The sequence below is a fragment of the Mustela putorius genome, unplaced genomic scaffold, assembly GCF_011764305.1.
Source record: "Mustela putorius furo isolate JIRA1106 unplaced genomic scaffold, ASM1176430v1.1 tig00003898_pilon_pilon_pilon, whole genome shotgun sequence".
In the NCBI taxonomy this organism is placed as follows: Eukaryota; Metazoa; Chordata; class Mammalia; order Carnivora; family Mustelidae; genus Mustela; species Mustela putorius.
The window spans coordinates 10,241,241-10,262,331 of record NW_025422047.1 but is presented as its reverse complement, the minus strand read 5'-3'; the positions used below and the strand labels follow the sequence as shown (position 1 = coordinate 10,262,331).

Sequence of the window (21,091 nt, the reverse complement as noted above, 5' to 3'; positions counted from 1 at the left end):
GTGGTGATGGTGGTGATATGTCCTTTTGAGTTCAAGAATATAAATCCATCCTGTCTGTGACTGAATTAATCAGAACCACTCAAAAGCTATTGTAGTTGAGTGGAAAGGGACCATAAGATAAAGAGATCAGGCATCCTAGAACATCCAGGGCAGTCATCCTGTGGCAGTCAGCCCACCATCCCAAAATGTTATCTGAGTGGTGGTGTCAGGGAGACTTTCTATCTCTGTGAAGCACCACTGAGTACTTGCCTTCTCACCAGACCCTTGGAATCACCCTCTTAGTTTTTCACTCTGATGCTTTGGAGTGTCTGGAGGAGTTGATATAAAGGGGTTATGGTCTTTCTGTGCCTCCTTGAAATACTTATATTGGGAGAGCCCAGAACACTGGGAGGACTGCAATATCCCCTTTCCCATATATTTACGTTCTCAACCTGGCCTCTCCTGACATACCCAGGACTATGAAGGGTTTCCCTGCAGGGCAAAATTCAGCCTTTACTCAGTACAAGTCCTAACTGCATAGGTAAGTGCTCTTTTCAACCTCATTAGACTCTGGATCTCTTAGGGCTTCTCAACTGTTTGCCTGTTTGGTGTTCCCTTATCCAGGGTATTTAATGGTGGTTATTCAGTCCTTGGCTCTTGACCCCAAAGTAGGTAGATCCTCTTCCAAGAATCCCTGCCCCTCTTCCCTCCCCCAAACCAAATGTATCTCCCCATCCTAGGCCCCTCTTACTCATACTCTGGTGTTCTCATTTTCAGAAATTAGCTGGCTCCCGTATCTTTTTCTCCCTTTATCTACCCTATGTTCTCTGGCCTCCCTGGGTCCTGGAGCTGCTTTCAGTTATCAAAGACATTGAGATAAATGACAGTGGTGGGAGAAGCAGAGAGGTAGAAGCCAAGGGCTAGCAACTAAGCAATGTATACAGTCAGAAAAAGCCTAAGCAGCACTACAGCATCTGTAATGAACTTGATTTTATTGTTAGAATTGGAGGTGGCTCCATTACAGCAGCTGGGAACTATAGCAGGGAAGTGTGGGGAGGAGCAGAGCACAGCAGCACAGGGAGGGCGGGAGCTAGGAAGAACACAGGCCGGCTCATTTTGGTTTCCACACAGTCCTTTGGCAGAGAGCGCCCTGGCGAGTGTCTGGATTTCTCAGTCCGGCAGTAGTCTGGCAGGGCTGCTCATTGGCTTGCTTGGGGAGAGGTCCTCTCCTGGGGTGTTTTGTGTTTTTGTGTTATCTTTTTTTTTTTTTAAGCCAGTTTTCACCTTACTCAGTAGGAGTTCAGCTTTAGCTCAGCTTCGTCTCCTTCCCTTCCTCCCTCTCATCTTCCCCAAGTTCTCTGGCATGGCCTCAACCTCCCAGATCCTCTGTTCAAGAGTTTGGGGCTGGAAAGGCAACCAGTGTTCCCATTTCAGCTGCAGGATGGTATAGTGGAATGTTGGGGGAGTCACACATTGCTGGGGTGTCAAATGTTGGGATGTCAGGCAGTGGCTTATTTTTAACCCATTACACACCAGGCCACAGCAGATGACCACATGCAGAGAAGCCAAGCAGGGGACGAAAAGGGATGAGGATAACTGGAATGGGTGGGTGAAAACTTCAAAAGGTCAGGGAGCTTGGACGAATTCAGGGATTGGGGCTGGGCTCTCCTTGCCCCTTTGTGCTGCCCAATAGGCCTGGTCTGAGCACAGCTCTGGGATGTGAATGGTATGAAGCAGGGACTGGGAGGATAAGCAACTTTCTTCTCTCACCAGTCTATTGGTCAAAAGAGCTTCAAGTTTTGGACTGAGACATTCAGATATGGAGGGAAGCAGTGGGATAGTGTAGCAGTAGTGGACCCCTGAACCCCTGCTGGAACCTAGACCCTGGTGGGTAAGGGAATGGGAGATGGAGGAGAGAGCGCAGCTCTGGGCACCTCACTGACAGAATCCTGCCCCCCCCCAGGTCACATACATTACTACTGGAGATCCTTCCTTAAGATGCTAAATAAATAGAGATAAAGAGGTCCCCGGGTCTGGGGATATGATCTTGCTCTATGAAGGAGGAGGTTGCTGAGATCCACCCTTCCTCCCCCCGCAATACAAACTTTTGGTAGTGTTAAGAGAAGGGGTACTCTGGGGTTCTCAGGCATCAGATGACTTCCTATCCTAATTTTTACCCTCCTTCTACCCTCTCCCTGTTGCCTTTGGTTTTGAAATTCCTTTCAGGTATGGATGAGGGGGAGGGACAACCCTTCCACTTAGCCCAGCCCAAGTTCCCACAATAAGACATCCTGTCCCATCTCTCCCACCCCAGCTCCCACGTCCCTCAACCCCAAAGGACTCAGCAATAGCCATTCTCTAAGGGAGCTGGGGGAGCAGATCCTTGGGGAAAGGAGAGTAGTTCTCTCAGAACTCAATCTTGCAGGCTGGGAAGGACTCATCCTGCATGACCACGGTGCTGCTGCTAGCCAGGACCAGGACGTTCAATTGTTGCTGCTGCTCATGAGTCTGCTGGTACCACTCACGAGTCACCTCTGTGTCATGAGTAGGGATCAGAGTCACCTAGGAAGGAGACAAGAAGTGCCTGATGTGACAATGTGAAGAGAAGTGAGGAGGATGGGTCATCATGCCTGATGGTCTAGGAAGTAGTCCCACCGTCCACAGAAAGGGCTCAGTCCTTTTATGAATAGAGACTGTGTTCCACTATTGCCTCTGAGTAAGCTTCGACCAGACCTCCTCTTCAGCATCCCTTGCCACTCACCTGAAGATTCTCCCCCCACTGGGCCTTGCCCTCCAGCAACGCATCCAGCACAGCCCGGCTCGGCTCTCCATTGACAGGGTCATTCCCACTGACCACATAGTAGGATGCACGCACTCGACGGAAGAAGTCAAGGTCAGCAGTCTTGCCACTGCAATGATTTGGGATATAGGCGAGATCCACGTACACAGGGGGGCCAGAGCCTCCTTTGGAACCCAAGGCGTCTGTAGAGATAAGCCAGGACTCATTGGAGAGGTAAAGTAGAAAACTTTTAGCAATCTTCTTCTTCCCACAGTCCCTCTACTCCTGGAGTTTTTGACCAGCCACACCCAACCCCAACCCACCAACTCTCCCACCTTTTATTTTATACTTACATGATCCTGTTTTGAGTCCATTGACTAGGCCTTTGGACATGGGGCTGTGTCCATCCTTTTCCTCTGCTGGGGTGACCTGGCTTGGAGTGCTGCGTGGTCGAGGTGGGACCCGGGATGCTCGATCTGCAGGCCCTTTACCAGGGGTGGGTGAGCGTTTTCCCCGAAGATCCAGACGCCGGGCAGGAGATGCTGGCTTGGCCCTGCCTGGGGCCCTGCGCCCTACTCTCCCCTGTGCCTTCTCCTTCTCCCGTAGCTTTTCTACCCTCCCAGATTCTGAGCTGAGCCCCTCAGGGTCAGCCATGCACACATCAGGGCGAGGAGGGGATGGGCGGGGGTCTGGCTGAGGGATAGGGGGTGGGTCATGGCCAGGCCTGGGATGGTGAGTTCCACTGACCCCCCCAGCTTTGTCCACAGGCAGGAAGTCCCCATCTTCATCTGAGTCGAGGGCTGCCTCAGCTGTGATGGACGGACACTCCTCAGTTTCTGGTGGAACATCAGAATCTGATTGTGAGGAGCCTGAGTCACTGGCTGATGTTGGGGGTGTCTCATCAGCCACAGGGCATGGGCCCCCTGTGGCCCCTGGGCCCCCTGCCCGGCGCCGTCCCCCTCTCCCTACTAGCCGAGCTTCTTCACTTGAGAGGTCACCTTCATCAGTGGATTGGGGCAGAGATGGGTTCAGAAAGGATGGGGAGAGTTCCCCACGGTGTGGCCGAGGCTCAGCAGCACATCCCTGGGGCCCAGCCTCAACCTCAGGGGAGACACTCCTGGGTTGACCTCCAGAAGCCCCTCCAGGGCACAGTGGCTGCTCAGGGGAGAGTAGTGCCTCAGGCCGGGAACTCCTCTCCGCTCCCTCAGGCCAGTCCCCACGTTCCCAGGCAGGGCAGGTCTCAGCTGCTGCTTTCTCAGCCTTGGCCAGGGCAGGGCCTGGGGGATTGGGGCTGGTTTCAGTTGGGCCATTGGTGGCACAATCGCCAGAGGGACTCTCGGAGGGGCTTGACTTCTTGGTGGGGGTCCCTGTGCACTCCAGGTGGCAGGGCAGAGTGCTATCATCCATGTCTCCAGGCAAGCTTGGAGCTGGAGCTGGGGCCAAGTCCAGTGAAGGTGGGGGTGCTGGGCTCAGAGAAGGGAGATCCCAGATGCTGTGGGCAGCTGGTTCCATTCCTGGGATCAGCTCTCCGGACCCCCGTTCCGCAGCCTCCAGGCCAGGAGGGAAGCGCTCAGCCACACTTGAAATCACAGGTGTGGTGGCCTCTGAGGAGGAGCCTTCAGACAGGGCTGGTGAAGCAGGTCGTGGCAGACTGGAAAGGAGAGGAGCCTCGGGAGAGCTGGGTGATGGAAGCTGGGGCAGCGAGGAGTCCAAGCTGGGGGCCTTGGTCACTTCTAGATATTCATCATGCCGGGCTCTGGTCGGGGGCCCCGGAGCCAGAGCCAGAGCTCGGTCCCCGGAGAAGGCGAGGGAGCCACAGGGTGCCGAGCGGGGTTCAGCAGGAGAGGGCAGCTGTGGAGGAGCTGGCTGCAATGAGGAGAAGCCAAAGGCTGAAGCAGGGAAGTCCAGGCTGGGTCGGGCAGGACCTAGGTGTGAGTCTGAGGGAGGGCTGGAATGTACCTCACTTTCAGGCCACAATGTGGGGGGCCCTGCAGAGACGGGGTGAGGGGGACTTGGGGACTGGGCCTCTTTCTCTGGCTGTTCCCGAGCCCCCTTCTCCAGCTCCGAGTCACTAGTGCTATCTTCCCAGTGACTGTGGCCTGATTCCTTGGGGGATGGGGTTCTCCTGTCTGGGCTACAGCTCAGGATATTACCATTAAGAGCAGGGCTTGGGCCTTTGCTCAGTGGGATAGGAACACGGGGGGGCACTGCAGGTGGGGTAAGGCTGGGCTCCACACTCGGTCCTGGCTCAGGCTCCTGTCTGGGGGGTAAAGTGGGTCCTGCCAGGGCTGCATAGCTAAAGGTTGGAGTGTCAGATTGGAGACTCTTGGGTGAGACAGGAGATGAAAGCTCCTTCTCTGCAGACGGGTTTCGGCCAGCAGCCTCTTCCTTGGCTGAGATGTGTGGCAGCCAATCCCCAGCTGCCCCAAGCGGAGGCTCTCTGGTGGGGCATGCAGGACCAAGCCCAGTGAGCATCATCTGCTCATAGATGTCTGCATACTGAAAACTTCTCTCATCAGGATAGGGTGTGGGCTCTCTCTCCTCGGGCTCCATCTGCTCAGGCTCCTTGGTGGCATGGCTCTCGCTGGCCGCTGGGACCTTTGAGTTTTGAGGGCTGCTGCCAGGAGCACCAGTTCCACCTTCTTCTTCCCTTTCTCCTTCAGCCTTGCGGTAGTCCTTCCCCAAGGGGGAGTATGGCCCACCTTCCAACTCCGCTGCTGCCTCTTGCACTGCCGTCACCACACTGTCATACTCAGCTGTGCCCCAGAAGGGCGCAGGAGTGTGTGGCTCTGGGGCAGGTGTCGGGGGAGCTGGAGCTGGGGAGAGGGGTGCAGGGGGCAGGGGTCTGTCCTTGGGCACCCATGGTGGGATGTCAGCCAGCCACGAGGGGGTGGTGGGTTCGTTCCTCACAGGAGGCATGGGCTCAGGCTCTGGGATAGGGCTTTCCTGTCCTGGGGCTGGAGGAACCCTCTGTCCAACCATCTCAGGTGGGGAGGCTGGAGGAGAAATGATCTCAAAAGGAGAACGGGTCAGCTTGTCCTCTTCCTCTGGTGGCAGCCCAACTGGTGACTCAGCAAGCCAGCGCTCCACCTCCAGCCCCTTCTGTGGTGAGGGATCCTGGAAACCCTTGAAGTCTGAGGCCCAGGGGCTCTGGGGCGCATGTTCCAGTGGGGGCACTTCTTGTTCATCATCCGGCCCTTCATCGAGGAAAGTGCTTTCCCTCTCTTCTGTGTACCGTGGCCGGGCCCCCTGGCCATCCAGCTCATGAGGAAACCATACCTTGCGCTCACAGCTCAGCTCCCTCCAGTATGTGTCCTGTTCCAGGCCCACATCCTCTCTGCCCCTCCAGTACCTGCCCTCCTGCTCAGGAGAGGTGTCCTCCCATGTCCGAGCAGCCTCTTTCTGTTCTCCAACTGGCTCCACTCTGGACAGGGATGTTTCTTGCCACTCCTGGACCACATCCTGCTCCTTCCCATGCTTTTCTCCCTGATCCTGGGCCTTGTCCCCCTGCACTGGGCTCTCTTCCAGACCCAGAGCTCTGGTATTTTCTAGCAGAGCTTCTTCCTTCTGCTGTATGGCCTCAACTTTTTCTCGAGATTTTTCCTCTAGGATCTTCTCCTTCTGTTTCATGGTTTTATCCTCCTGCACTGGGCTCTCCTGCTCCTGAGTTTTGTCCTTGTCTTCCAGAGCCCTGTCTTTCTCTTCAGCAGCCTTATTGTTTTGTTCCAGAGCTTCAGCCTTCTGTCCGAAGGCCCAGTATTTTTGTTCTAAGGCCTCAACCTTCTTTTCCCAGGCCTCGTCCTCCTGTTTTAGAGTCTTGTCTTTTTGTTCCAAGTCAATGTCTTTTTGTTCTAAGGTCTTATCCTTTTGTCCATGAGCCTTGTCCTTCTGTTCAGGGGCTTTGTCTGTCTGTCCTAAGGCTTTGCCCTTCAGTTCAGGGACCTTGTCCTCTGGAGCCTTGTCTTTATGTTCAGTGTCTTTGACTTTTTGTTCTAAGGTTTCATCTTTTTCTTCTAGGATCTTGTCCTCCTGTTCTAGAATTTTGTCTTTTTGTTCTATGTCTTTGTCTTTTGTTTCCAGGGCCTTGTCCTGGAGTCCTAGGACTGTGATCTTTTTTTCTAAGTCTCTGCCTTTTTGTTCTAGACACTTATCTTGCTGTTCTACAGCCTTGTTCTTTTCTTCCAGAGCCTTATCTTTCTGACCAATGGCTGTATCCTTTTGCTCCACAATATCCCTCTGTTCCAGAGTTTTGTCCTGCTCTAAGACTTCATATTTTGGTTCAGGCCCCTCGTCCCTCTGCTCTGGGGTTCTGTCTTTCAACTCTGAAACTTTACCTTCCCATTCCATGGCAATGCCTTCCATGGCAGGGCTTGGCAAAGACTCAGGACTCTTGGTGAGGGAGCTCTCAGGTGTCAGAATGTGTTCACTCGGGCTGCTGATCACACCAGGTGAATGCTTCCCATCTCCCAACAATGTAGAATGGAAGAAGGGGCTGGCAGGTAATTTCCTATCAGGGCTCTCATCTGTGGTGTCTGCCAGAGCAGGGTATGCAGTGGTTCCATCTGGGAGAGGCGACACTGGGGCTGCATGGGGTTCTGGAATAGATGCAGGCACTAGATTGTGAGAAGTGTCCTCAGCCTGCATTAGAGGCCCCTTTTCTTCCTTTCCAAGGCTTAGTTCCCCAAACTGGAGGGTGCCGAGATTTTCTGGAGAGAGCTGCTTAGAAGAGATATCCAGAGAGGTCTCCTTGCTGGGACTCTCTTCTGAGAGAGAAAGTGACTGGGTTTCTTCTGGAGATACCTCTGGCCAAAGGTCTTTGTGTAGCTGCTGCTCTGTCAGGCCAAAGGGAGACCTGGGGATGGCTTGTTGGTGGGCTGTATCTGGGGAGACCACACTGAGTATAGATACGGACTCTGCATCTTCAGGGGAGAGGCTTTGGTCAGGAAATTGGAGCACTTCATCTTTCTGAGTTTCACCAGGTTCTTGGAGTGATGTTCTCAAATCTCTGGGAAGGGCTTCTGTTCCCAGAATTAGGCCTGGGGGCTCTCTTGCCTCCACAGTCTCAAAGACTATTGCTTTGTCCTGTTCTGGCAACAGCTGGATAGTGCAGCCTGTATGTCCCCCAACAATGTTGACAGGTGCTTCCTGGGCAGGGGGATTCCTGGGAGAAGGCAACTTTCCCTCCTCCTCTAGTGCGACCTCTTCAGGCCCTGGCTTAACTACCTGCTCGATAGCATCTTCCTTGCCCACACCTGGTATACGCCTAGTTCCTCCCCAGGAGCCTGCTTCCTGGAAGTCTTGGGGCTCAGACTTTTCTTCCACTGGGGACTGATGAAAGGGTGTGTGGGTGGCACTGGGTGGGCCAGATGGTGGAGGAGAGGCCATCTTCACTGTGCTATCATCTGGGCTGAGGCAGCGCTCCTCCACTTCTCCAAGGATTGATTCCCCTGGATGTAGGGTATGCCCAGGGGCACCAAACATCGGAGCTCCAAATTGACTAGAAATTTTCTCAGACTTCTCTGCATTTGTGGTCTCCTCCTCTTCCTCTTCCACAGCTTTCTCTCCAGGCAACCCTCTCCCTGCAATCTCTCCTTTCTTCTCTGACTCCCCAGTCACAGAGAAATCCTCATAGGGTGGTGATTTGAAGCCCTTGTCTTCTTCCAGTGAGGAGGTGGGTGAGATGGTTCCAGCCGATGGCACATAGTCCAAGCCCTGAGTGGCTTCAGTGCGGGATGAGGGGATGCTTGTGACCGTGTCAAGCAGCAGGGAGCTCTTGCCTGTCTCCTCTGTCTGGGGAGCTGTGAGCGACGCCACAGACTGGTCCTCAGCCACAGATGTGGCAAAGGAAGAAAGCTTGTCACACTCAGTGATTGAGGTGGCCGAGGACACATGCTCCTCTTCAGCCAAAGGGGCGGCCACCATGTTGGGGGGGTAGGTGAGTTCAGTCTCTGGCACTCCGTAGCCTTTGCTGGAGGCAGTAGGAACAGCACTGTCTGTAGGCTGGCTAGCTTCAAAGGGGCCAGTAGCTTCAGCCCCAGGTAGGTCATACGTACTTATAGGAAATCTAGGTGGAGCTGGGCGCTCTTCTGGCTCGTCATGAATCTCCTCATCTGAGATGGTCTGCTCTGTCTCTGAGTAGCCAGGGATTGTTTCATCCTGGATGTAAGAGACATGCTCAGTGGCTCCTGCAGGTGTGGCCAGGCTACTTAGGAAGGACGAGGTCTCCTTCTCAGGAGCTTTGCCTTGGAGTCCTACATCCCGGCCCCCGAGGGCCTCCCTGCCCCTTGGAGTTACCTTCAAGGCTTCCTGCATATGTTTTTGGTAAAAACCCTCAGCCTTTGTCTCTTCCTCTTCCTCCTCATCTGAAGGGTGCAACTCCTCCATTTCTTCTAACTCGGCCTTCTCTATCACATCCTCCTTTACCTCGGGTTCACTTTCCTCTCTGGCTTCTGTTCTATCAGGGAGCCTCTCTGTTTCCTTCTGCTTCTTTTCCTCCCAGGTCTCTTTCTCTTCCTCTGTTTCAGCCCCAGAGTCTGGGCCTCTATCCTTGCTTCCTTGTTCTTCAGGGACATCTGAGACAACCTCTTTCTCCTTCATCATCATAGGTTCTTCGTGTTCCAGCCGTGGGACAGAGGGTGGTATCCCCTGGCCATTTGTGCTCGGAGGTCTCTCCTCTGCAGTGTCTGGAGGGAATGGTTTCTCTCCTAGTCTTGTGTCCCTTTGTTCAGCCAGCAACCCCCTCTCCTCACGCTTCAGCTCCTCAAAGTCCTGTGTGAGGTCCTCTGGTGAAGACAGAGCCAATTCCCTGTGCCCACTGACTACTGGGGGTGGTACAGCCCCCTTCTGGGCTGGGGGTGTCCGGGGCTCAGAAGACAGCTCCTTCTCTGCACGAGCAGCCCGACTCTTGTCCATTTTGACCCTGCCAGGGGCCTTGGCTTTGTAGAGGGTCTTACGAACCTCAGGGGTAAAGGGCTTAAGGTCTGGCTTGGAAATTTTCTTGACCTCAGGTTTGGTATCTTTCCTCTTCTCCTCCTTTTTGGCATCCTTCTTCTCCTCCTTCCTTCCTTCATCCTTCTTGAGCTCCTTTCTCTCCTTCTTGATCTCTTTTTTCTCTTTGTCTTTTTTTTCTTCCAGCTTTGATATCTTTTCTTTCAGGTGCTTCTTCCCCACCTTGTCTTTGATCAGCTTTCGCTTCTCTGCCTTCAGGGCCTCACTCGACTCTGACTTCACCCTCTCGGGCTTCATAGGCTTCTCTGGGGGCTTCTCAGATGACTCCTTTATTTTTTTCTCTGTCTTGGCTAACTCCTTGGCCAGTTCTGAGCGAGCTTCCTTGGCTCCCTCTTCAGCCACCTCCTCCCGTTTGGCCAGCTTGCTTACAGCTGGTTTGGCAGTGGCCTTGAGGCTCTCCTTGCTGTCAGCCCGCTGTTTGATTTTGCTGGGTTTGAGGTTGGTAGGCACTGCACCAGAGGCCAAGTCCTTCTGTGTAGCCACAGGGTACCGCAGGAAGTCCAGGTGCCTCAGCTTTTCCAGGCCTTCCAAGATCTTATTCTGGGGAGCATTCCCTGGAAAAAGCACACGTACAATCTTCTCAGTGGGGTTGGCTGGTAGCCAGACTACCAGAGCAGTGATAGAGGTCAGGTAGGGCACCGATATCTCAGCCTCCTTCCCGTTAGCCAGCACAATGCCTGTCTTAGCTTTACTGTTGCCTGCCCACTTTTGCATGAGGAACTGCATCTCCTTGCTGTCCTTGACAGGGTTGAGAACATACATGTCCAGCCGGCCCACACCCATTTTGTGAAAGAGGGTCAGTGGCTCAATGGTGTTGCTGACCACACGGTAGAGAGGTTCAGCCTGGATGCCCAGGCGGTTTAGGTGTTGCAGAGTGAGGCAGGCCTCCTCAATGCTGCGCTTGGCTTTCCGGGAGGCATCAGGCAACCGCAGTTTATCTGGCACGTTGAAGAACACAACTCCAAGCTCAGGGGAGATAAGATTCTTCACCCAGTCGCTGTAGCTACTAGAGCCCTGGGACTGCTCCTCTTCCAGTTCTGCCACTTTGCGCTGCAGGAGTCCATTGATGCCTGGCAGGTTGTCTGCCCCGATGTGTGTGAGCAACACTGAGTCAATGCGGTCCAGGTGCCGCACCAGCTTCCAGAAGCAGGACTTGCGATCAGAACCACCATCCACCAAGATGTTGAAACCATTGACGGCAAAGAGGGCAGAGTCCCCGCGGCCACCAGGGAAGATGTAGCAGCAAGGCTTGGAGAGCTTGAGGAAGCCCCCTGATGTAGGGGGCTCTAGTAGGTCAAAGGGAGATGGCACATCCACAGTCTCAGAGACATACTCGGAGAACTCGGCCACACCATCCATGGTGGGCAGCGTGGGCTCAGGGTTTAGTCGGAGGTGCAGGGTCTCTTGGGAACTGGATAGTCCCAGGTGGCTCCAATCACCCTCCCCTAAGCAGGAAACAGTGAGGAAGGCCTGGATCCCAGGGTCTCTATTGCTGAGCAACTGGGCAATCTAGAAGAATGGGAGACAAAAGGCTGATCAGGTGAGGTAGAGACCTGGGGTTGTCTTAAGCCAACTTAGATTCAATCTGCTAGTCTCCATCGCTTTGTGAGGGGATTTCCTCCTACCTTTCTGCCAGCGTTCCCTCTGGTCAAGCAACCTGAGATTTTCCCATGCTTGGATCCCTCCCCACAGCTCTAGTCCTACCCCATATTCTGTTCCTCCCAGATATGCAGATGTGGAGCTTACCTCTGGGTTGTGAAGGACCTGGGCAAAGTTTTGGTAAGAGTAGGTACCACTCTGAAGGATGAGGTCTCCCCCGGGCTCTAAACTTTGCCCACTCAAGATTAGTAGTTTGTGAGCTGATGGACTGCTAAGGAGATGGTGAACCTGGAAGGGAAAGATGGGAGTGTTCACGGAGGGAGGAAACCCAGGGATGGGCCCTGGTTATTCCTGCTTGCCCTCAGTACTGCTAGGACACATTCCCCACTTGTAGGCCCACAACATCTCTAGTGTGGGGCTGGGGATCATAGGGCAGCTTAGATGGTTCAAAGCCAAGTCTAGGCACTTTGGGCCTTCCAGCAGTAGTACTGGCAGAGGCGGGTTATAACATTTCCAGCGAGCCCTAGTGGCAAAGCTCAGGCCCCGATCTTACCTCAGAGCTGATGCTGTCGGCACTGGGGTTTACCAGGATGATGGTCTCTAGGATCTCACTCTGGTGGGAGAGGGTCCTCTGGCCTGAGGGAGGAGAGATGCAGGATTTTGTATTAAAGAGAGTGGGTATAGACTAAAAGGGAGAGGCATTGTGTGGGGCAAGAGAGAAAAGAATATAGTATCATAAAGTGGGACTAAGGGGAAAGAGAAGCCCAGCTAGCCTTAGATCCTGCCACTCTGGATACTGCTGAGCAAGGTCTAGGAACTGGCTCCTCCAGCCCTTCCCTTTCAGGGTTTCCTCCTCCCCTCTCACACACTGGCAGTCTTCTCACTCCCTTCATCTGCCACACCCTCGGCCTGCTCAGTCTGGTACCCACACCCCCTCAGCCCGGAACTTCTGCCTCAGGCTAGCCTATTGACAAGAAGCTTTTGTCCCTCTGGAGCACTAAGCTCCTGGTGCTGCCTGGGGATGGGGGGCTCAGCTGGAGGGAGGGCTCCCGGGATCATGATCCTTACTCAGCTCTCTTCTCACTAGCCTGCCTCTGCCCTAGGCTTTCATGCCAGTAGAATCCCTGGAAATAAGGACATAGACACTTCTTTGCAGTGTCTACAGACTCCCCATCCTCCTTTCCATCCCCTATCCAAGGCCAGAACTCCCATTCCAAAAGACTCAGTTTCTATCTCTCCAAACTTTTGGGGTTTTACAATTCAAAAAGGAGAAACAGGACTGTAATTTCTCATTCTGTTTTCTACTTCCTCAGAGGCCAAGCCTGCACTCAAAAACATACACACAATCATACTATTGCCACCACCATTCCCTCTCCCTCCTCACCTCCATATCCTCAGGCACAAGAGAGGCCTGATTCACTGCCCCACAGCCCATCCCCTGTGAACAGTGTCTCCTGTCATCCTTACCCCTCTCCCACGGACCCTTTGCCATGGAGACAGAAAGCCACAAACTGGAGTTAGGGGCCCACCAACAAGAAACAACCAAGGATGGAGAGATTCAGGGTGTTTCCCACGCCATGGAGAAAGACAAGACAGCCTCAACTCCCCTATCTACTTTCCTTCTCCAGACTCAAGGGAAACACCAAGCAGTGCAGCAAAAAGGTGGCGGGTTCGAAGATAAGGGAGGAGGATGTGGCCATCCCCTGCTCTGGGCCTTCCTAGCTGCTGGATGCAGACTTGAACACTTGGCCTGCAAGGGGGCTATCTGGGAGATAAGGGTGGAAGAGCTCATAACCTTCCCCTAGATTATGTGATCCAGCTCTCTCCTCTTTCTGGGGTTTGGATGAGAAAAGCCTGGGGCCAGGGCCTTTGTTAGGAGGACAAGCCCTAGTGCCAGGATCAGGCAGATCTGGCAGCTTGGGGCCAAACTTGCAGCTGCAGGGAAATGAGCTGTGGATGGGGTCAGAAGAACAAACCTCACGTAAGGTGGATGTGGGTAGGGCCCAAAAGGAGTTCAAGGGTTCTTTTCTATTAACTTGGCAACTGAAGGAAGCTTTGATGTCAATTCAGAGGATGAGAAACACGTTAGAGACAGGCTGGGGCAGGGCTTGGGCTGGTGAGGGGTATCAAGGTTCAGGAAAGGGCCAGGCTAGCCATGGTCTGGTCATAGGCATAGGCAGTTCCTGCACTCCCCACAACACAGATGCACAGGCCCAAACAGTCAGGCTAGGATGGTCTGAAGAGAAATATCTGTGGTACAGACTGATTTGCTTTCCTCTTCCTCCCCTTAGCAGCCCATTCCTCATAGTCCCCTGTGTATGACCATTAGACTTCTCTGATCCCTGTTCCTCACCCATGTGCTAATTCTGACAGGCAACGAAATGGTCTGTATCCTGTACCCCTCCTTTTGAGGCCTGGGAGAAAACCTGATTTCTCCCTTCTGCTCCCTCAGCAATCCCACCGAAGGGAGTGGACTTGTTTTTCCTTTTTCTTTGGAAGGGACTTCTTGTGAGGCAGGGGCGCTTGCCTCAGCCAAAGCTGGGGTGGAGGCTGGCCCGGGTGCTGAGGCTGAGCAGGCAGGAGGGCAGGTGTCTCCGCAGTGAGGCAGAAGGGGAGGGGGGGCCGCTTGGGCAGCTGCAGTGTGCCGCAGTGTGTGAGTGTATGCGAGTGTGCGCGCTGAGCTCAGACTCCAGCTCCGCCCCCACCCCCCACCCCAGCATGACAAGTCATTTTCTTGGCTGCCTCTGCATGGGGTGTGGGGGGGGGAGCAGAGAGGGAGAAGAAACTGGCGCCTCTGTTCCAGAGCCCCCATCTTGGGAAGAGAAGCAGAGATGGGGTGGGGGTGGGGCTGAGACTTGGAACCTGTGAGGTTGACAGGACTTGGGAATGCAGGGCAGCTGCTGGGGAGGGAGTGCTCGCAGCCGGAGGGAGCCAGAAGTGGGGGCTTAGAGTCTCAAGCTGGCCGCAGAGAATGGGAGCGGGGAGCCCACTGTGAATAGGTTGGTCTGCGAAGAGGCGAGTGCCACGTCTTAATGACCCTTTACTCCCTTTCCTTCCCGCTGCCCCAGTGTCCACCACCTTCCCTTACTTGGCAAAAGCTCGCTATTCTGCTCACCCCCAGCATAGAAGCAGTTGAGCAATCCAGCAGCTGACACCAGAGACTCTCCCATTACGCGCAGTCCCGTAACATCCGCCTTTCCTTCAGATTCTTCTGCTTCTGCCCAAAGATAGCCCCTAAACTCCTCCAGCACCGCGGGCTGCCAGACAGAGCGAGGGATACCATCCTCTGCTGCTGACCCTTGGGTGATGTCTCCCGCCCCAGCCCAGCCTGAGAAGGGACTGTCACAGTCCCGGGTCCAATGGCCTCCACCTGGTCATGGGTCCAGGCCGACCCCACAGCCAGTAATGTTCATCTTCCCTCTCGGTTCCCCCACTTTGCCCATCGTGCTGGGCTAATTCCAAACAAACCAGATATAGGTATCAACTCCTTTCCCGTTACTCCTACGGCAGCATCCCCCCCCCACCCCGCCCCCATGCAAAGCCCTTTGGTTAGGTTCTTACCCTGGGGTGTGGGCGGGAGCCCCTCATGGAGGCTGCAGCTCCGGCCTCAGCCGGCAGCTTCAGGGAAGAGTCTGCCGCACTTGGGGTGGGAGTGGGGGGGGGGCGCTTGATGGGGAGGGCGGCGCCTGGGCGGGACGAGGGGCTGGTCCATGACGAGGCACTGGAGACTTAACTCTTTCTTTGCCTTCATCATGTCATGCTCTGGGGCTTCTCTTTGGCTCTGGGGGGCTGCGGAGCTGTCTAGCATTTCAAAGAGCCCAGGTGGTTTCCAATGGTCCCAGGGCCCTTCTCCCCCCCCCCCCCCCCCCCCCCCCCGATGCTGTTTAGTCAAGAAAGACCCTTTTAGCATCAGTCAACAGCCCTGTTCTAGGGCACACCGCAGGGACACAGGAGGTTTGGGCTGCCTGGCCCTCCCCCTTTCCTCAGGAACCATCTGCCACCTCTCCCTTCAGACCCAGGGAATGACCTTCAGTTCCTGGAGGAGCAGGAGACAAAGGGACTAGGGACAGGCAAGAATGAAGAGTGGACCACTTGAGATGAAGGCTGGGGAAGGGTTTGTGCTGAGCTCTGTGGGCTTCTGAGCCACAGCTGCAGAAACCCGGGGAGGGTAGAAATAAGTCTCATTTTAGATTGCAGGGTAGGTTGAAATTCCAGAGTGGACACTTGTCCCTAGCACATCCGGGGTGGGGCACAGGGATTCTGGGAGCTGCTTGTAGTTCTATGTCAGTGCAACACCACACAGTGGCCACACTAGCACTGATACTTGGAATTCTTGGGTCATTGGATCTGAAGAGGCTGGGTGGTTTCTGCCACTCAGTGGCCATTCTGCCACTCACTGCCATTCAGTGAGAGTTAACAGGGACCAAGGAGAATCACCAGGGTCCCAGGCCCAAGCAAGATTTACTTACTATAGGCCAATTATTAAGTGCAGCATAAAGTACGTGTTTGGGTTAAAAAAAAAAAAGTCTATGACTTTGTAGGGTCTTGTGTCCCTGTACTCTCCTTGTCTCTGTACTTTTTAATTTCTCTCTGATGTCTCTTTCTTATACTATCTTAATCCTTCCAATGTTGGTCCTGTTTCCCTTAGTCTCTACCCCTGACTCAGGAATCAAAAGACTCAAAGGGAGGTTCTTGAGAGCTCTAGCACAAGGTTCCAATCCTGTGATGCTCATGTTTGCACAGAGTCCTTCCTCGCCCTCTTCGCATCCATCAACCATCCCCAGTCCTGGACAACTCCTAATGCCTTCCACACATTGACATCCACCTACTCAAACCCAAGCACCAGCCCCACCCTTGCCCCAGACTGCCAAGAGCTGCTTTTGAAGGTCAGAGAAGCCAAAATAGTCTCTGCTCTCAGCATCTTCCATCCCCCCCTTAACTGTAGCCAGAGGAGAGGAGGAGCTGAGTCACCAGAACTTGGTGGGGGGAGGGGGGGGGGGAGAGAAGGGAGAACAGAGGAGGAGGAATCCTTGCTCAGATCCGGAGATGCAAAGCAGCAAGATGGCAACAGCCCCATTTGGATTGAGGAGGCCATCTGCAGAGATACACAACACAAACCAGGCTGAGTTCTGAGCATCACAAAAGGAAAACTCCTCCCTTCTTCAACTTCATATTTCTTATTTCTTCCCACCTCAAACCTTCTATCTTCTACCTGCTTTCTAGGGCTCTCTGGAGTGTGCTAAGAAGGAAACTTAAGTAAACATTTGGCTTGAGAACAAAATAACATATCCCAGCCCAATGCAGAGCCCATCCTTATTCTCAGCTGCTGCCCCCAAGGGCCACACCCTGGGCATAGTTCCAACTCACACTAGAGTCTTCCTTCAGCCCTCACCCTCTGAACAGCCACCCACCACAACTGACCCTTCACCTGCTGTATTCCTAGGGTCTCGGCAATGAAATGGTGAGATGCCAAAGAGAGAAACGCCTGAGCTCAGACTTAAAATGCGACTACAAGTCCTGGATTTGAGACCTGACTCTACCATTGTATTAACCATGCTGTTAAACAAGCCACTTAACCTCTCCAAAAGCTTGCTTCCTGAACTATAAAATGAGCATAGTGTTAATACCATCTAATAATGCAGGGAAGAATGAACGGCATAAGAGATGAAAAAGTACTTCATTCCTAGAATCCTGAACCTGCAGTGCACAAATGCCCCTGGAAGTCTGTTTCTCTTTCATGGAGAATTTATGACCAGGGAAATCCTAAATCAGAATCTCAGACCAGACCAGCTCTAGAGTATACCCTTAGCTCCCAGGCAAACCCAGAATTGGAGATGTCTGCAGGAAGGGACTTAAAATACTACTCATGTTTACTGCTTTCCCTTTTCAGACAGCAGTGCAGACCCCCAGTTGTAGGGGTTAATGAGCTACTATATTAATATAGAATGGCTTTCATGTTTGCAGAATAACAGAACCAACACCTTCAGAGCACATCCGTGGAGAGTCACACAGAAGGCCTACAAACTGATCCTTCAGTATGTTTCTTAAAGTCTTAAAATATCAATCATGAATTATAAATTTTGAAAGTTTCTTCATTTCCTGTAGGTGCCCAATAGAAGTATCAGAGTGTTGTTTAAACTCAGTTTTCCATGTCTTAATAGTTTCTGGGTTTGTTTTACAATGCTTGGAAGCTCCAGATTATCTGCAGAATTTAGAAAGGAAGGCTCCAAGTCACCCCTGGAGACTTTCTGGTGCAAAATTCACCTTGTAAAGCCTTTACCAGATTTGACCGCTAGAAGGAGCTGGGCCACTGACTGTCCATCAGTGGGTCCTTCCTTGTCTGTGTTCCAGCAGTGAGGAGTGGAGAGTGGATAGGAATGAGTGCACTTGCCCTGATGCTGTAGGATACATGTTTTTCCCTTTCTTGGCCATTTGTCCCAGGGCTGAGGAGAGGTGAGAAGTATGGTGGCCTCGCCTGTGGGGGTGGGGGTGGGGGCAGAAAGGATTAAGTCATAACAGACTAGCATATATCCTTAAGCCCATCCCAGCAGCCTGGTTCCCCTTGCCTCTCTTCTGACGGGAGGCTGAAGGGCGGGACAGTGTCTGCAGCTGCTGTGAGCTGACTGTTGTTTGTGGGGACAGCTGAAAGAGGAGCCAGCAGGGGTGGGGCTGTGGCTGTCTTGAGCCCTGTGGGTTTTTCCAGGAAATTCTCCACTGTTCTCCAGGGACATAGACGGGCCACCATGAAAATGTCCACACCTAAAAAAAATTCAGTATGCTAAAGTGAGCATTGGGACTATTGCCCTATGCTCCTCGGGAACACTATGGTAAAACTCTTTGATTAAAAAAGGTCAAGTAAGTGTTTATATAGTAGCGCTCATTTCTGAAAGGTGCCTGAGGGTAACTATGTACCTCTCTGTTAAGTTTCTTCCCAAGGATCTCCCAATGTTAATCTGAAGAATGGGTAAACGTTTTGGTTTAAGTTCTGTTCATTCTTACACCATTCCAGAAAGCAGCCTACTTTTAAATTTCTGTTCGGAGGACAAAGTTAGAGAATTCAGTGTAAATTGTCAACATCAGCAGATAACCTCCAAACTTCAATACAGTCATTCATTTCAACTGCTGTCATCTCCTTATCCAGCTTACACCAGAGATCCTAGAAGTAATAAACAGCAAAACTGTAGATTTTCAATCATCAGTGCTAATGGAGGGAGCCATGACATGACTAATTCTAAAGAGAAGGCAGTCTCAAAACAGTGAGTAGCTAGCTTCACAGGAAGCCAGTCACATGAAGGAGATGCCAGCTTCATTTTTTTAAATGCTGCACATACTCCTAGGATAATGGAATGTTAGTCATATTAACCCTCTCATAGCCTCTTTTTAGGAGCATCTCTAGAGGAGTCAGTGATCAGGGAAATGACTAAAGATGGGGCAGTTAGCAGGAGGAGTATGAAGAGAAGGGGAAGTGACTATCCACTACACTGGCTAATTGAGAACTATCTGTATAAGATATGATTTCAGTCATTTGGTGGCAGTGACTTTTGAGTGGTTGGATTTTACATTCCATAAAGGCACTGGCACATGAACTGGTGTGTCAGCATTTACTGATATCATGACCAGATGCCCACCACTTTTATAACGGGATATAGGGCTTTCTGCAGTCACCCTACAGATACTGACATGGAATGATAACTCCTAAAATATTTTCTTAAATCCCTAACCCATTTTTCCCACCCAGCAGAATGGGAAACTGAATCCTGTGAACTTTGATCTCAGAGCCAAATCTGAGTGTGACCAGCTCTTGTGGCAGCAAATCTAGGAGACCCTGCTTCCACCCTGGATTTGATGGTGCTCATCAGCCTTTGGTACCGGGATTCTGCTCTGCTCTGGAGATCTGTTGGCTGAACCAAAGAAGGAACCAGAAATCCTGAAACCATAGGCCGTGCAAACTGAGGGAAAGGCGCTAAACAAGGACCTGGGAAGGTGACTGGGGGACTCACAGTTCTCTATAAAGGGAAGCGAGAAGGCTAGGATATACAGAAAGGGGAACACAAAAAGAGTGGATTTTTGCATGGGGGATGATTGATCACTCAAGAGAAGTACCTCATTCCATTAGTGCATGTCAACAGCTTTCCTTAAACCACCCTCTTCTCAGGTAGACATTCTGTTCTTCAGGCTCCCTCCACCATTATACCATCTGTCTGCAAAGGGTACTGGATATGCAAGGATAGCTTTGGAGCTTTGCAACTTACCCCTCAAGAGTACCTCCCTTCTGCCCAACCCAAACCTCTCACAAAGCCAGCTCTGCCAGAGAGACTGGAACTCTGCTCTTCTATAACCAACCCTCACCCAAAGAACTGAAACAAATGACACTAGTCCTAACCTTTGACCTCTGAGGAGAAGTGAGCTAGGTGCCGGGTGATGAAGAGTCTCAATTGTTGGTTCAAGTCAAAGGATGATAAGTCAATGTTCCAGGAGAGAATCCCTGTGAGAGAGAGAGAGAAAAAAAAAGAGGGCTCTAGATAAGGTCAGTGGAGGGGGCCTTAGGGGAGTACTTCCAAAGCTCCAGAAGGGGCAAGGACAGCGAGAGGGTAAGGATTGCCATGATCAGCCTCAGTGACGTCTTTAAGAAAGGTGGCTGATACCTATGTCTATTTTCCATCTCGTGCCTTTCTTGAGCTTTGCCTCAGCCAGGGAGAGAAGGGCAGAGTTTAGGCTAAACTTGGTCATTAATGAGTTTGTATATAGTCATTTTCTCGCAGAGTTGCCCAGTTGGTATAGAAGTGACAAGGGCCGGTTCCCAGATATTGGGGGCTCCCTTCCTGGTCTTTACAGTTAAATAATATTCTAGACTCTCCTTCTATGCCCTCTCCTTGCCTCCACCCCTCCCGGGCTTGCTTCCACCCGCAGGTGGCTCCGCAGCACTGCGCCATAGGCAGGCAACTAGAGAAGGAGGTGAGGACTGAGGAGCTTCTGGCCACGAAGGTCACTCTCAGGTTTACCGCTGGCACTGAGAGATTTAAGATTTGTCTGCGGCGTTCAGAAAGCACCTTGTTCCTGTTCAGAGATCCTAAAGAAGAAACTAAGGTAGGAACATGGACTCTGCAGGGGATGGTGAGGACCCTCAAGACATTTGACCCGAGACACTGCTAGTGGGAGGGGTGTGACCAGGGTGGCCCCAGGGGAGCAGAGCTCCCTAGCCTCGGGGAGATTGCAGAACGCCATGGGATGTGCGGCAGGGATGAGGAAGCGAATGTTAGTAGCTAGAGACGATATGGACACACGACATGAAAGATGCAGGTGACCAGGACTGATGATACAGGTTAACAGGGAGAGCAGATCTCAGTCCGTGCAACCTAGGGATGGAGAATGCAGACGTACACAGATGGCGGAGAAGCACGGGATGGAGGATGCCCCAAGCATGGCCAGGACAGCGGCTCACCTTGTTCAAGGTGGGCCCGCACGGCCCTCAGCTGACTTTCTGTACCGATATCACCGATCACGATGAGCAAAGAGTGTTTCCGCAGGTCCCAGCGTGCTGCCGCCACTGCGGCTCCGGCCTCGCACAGTGGCTCCGCGGGGTTCTGAGCCAGGAGAGAGCCGGGGCTTCGGAGCCCCAGCCCGGGACTTGTCTCCATGGCAACGCCGCTAGGCCGCCCAGGCCCAGCCTCGGTCTCCATGGAAACTCCGCTGGAGTGCTAGGCCGGCAACGTCCGCTGCAGGGAG

General features: G+C 52.8%; 1 protein-coding gene across 1 annotated transcript; it reads right to left on the bottom strand.

Annotated features, from left to right (window-relative positions):
* Window positions 1–954: 954 nt before the first annotated feature.
* On the bottom strand, window positions 955–21,089 carry MAP1A (microtubule associated protein 1A). Its single transcript, XM_004751262.3, has 7 exons — window positions 20,808–21,089; window positions 19,749–19,850; window positions 11,919–12,001; window positions 11,513–11,653; window positions 3,112–11,275; window positions 2,741–2,961; window positions 955–2,541 (listed from the first exon to the last, which is right to left on the bottom strand). The coding sequence occupies exons 1-7, from the start codon at window positions 21,043–21,045 to the stop codon at window positions 2,386–2,388; spliced, it is 9,105 nt and encodes a 3,034-aa protein (XP_004751319.2). The 5' UTR covers window positions 21,046–21,089; the 3' UTR covers window positions 955–2,385.
* Window positions 21,090–21,091: the final 2 nt, after the last annotated feature.

Coding starts and splice junctions, on each gene's coding strand:
- MAP1A (XM_004751262.3), bottom strand. CDS start 21,045: ATGGAGACCGAGGCTGGGCCTGGGCGGCCTAGCGGCGTTGCCATGGAG. Junction 19,851..20,807: donor GCGGGCCCACCTTGAACAAG/GTGAGCCGCTGT, acceptor TCTCTCTCACAG/GGATTCTCTCCTGGAACATT. Junction 11,654..11,918: donor CCGACAGCATCAGCTCTGAG/GTAAGATCGGGG, acceptor TTTCCCTTCCAG/GTTCACCATCTCCTTAGCAG.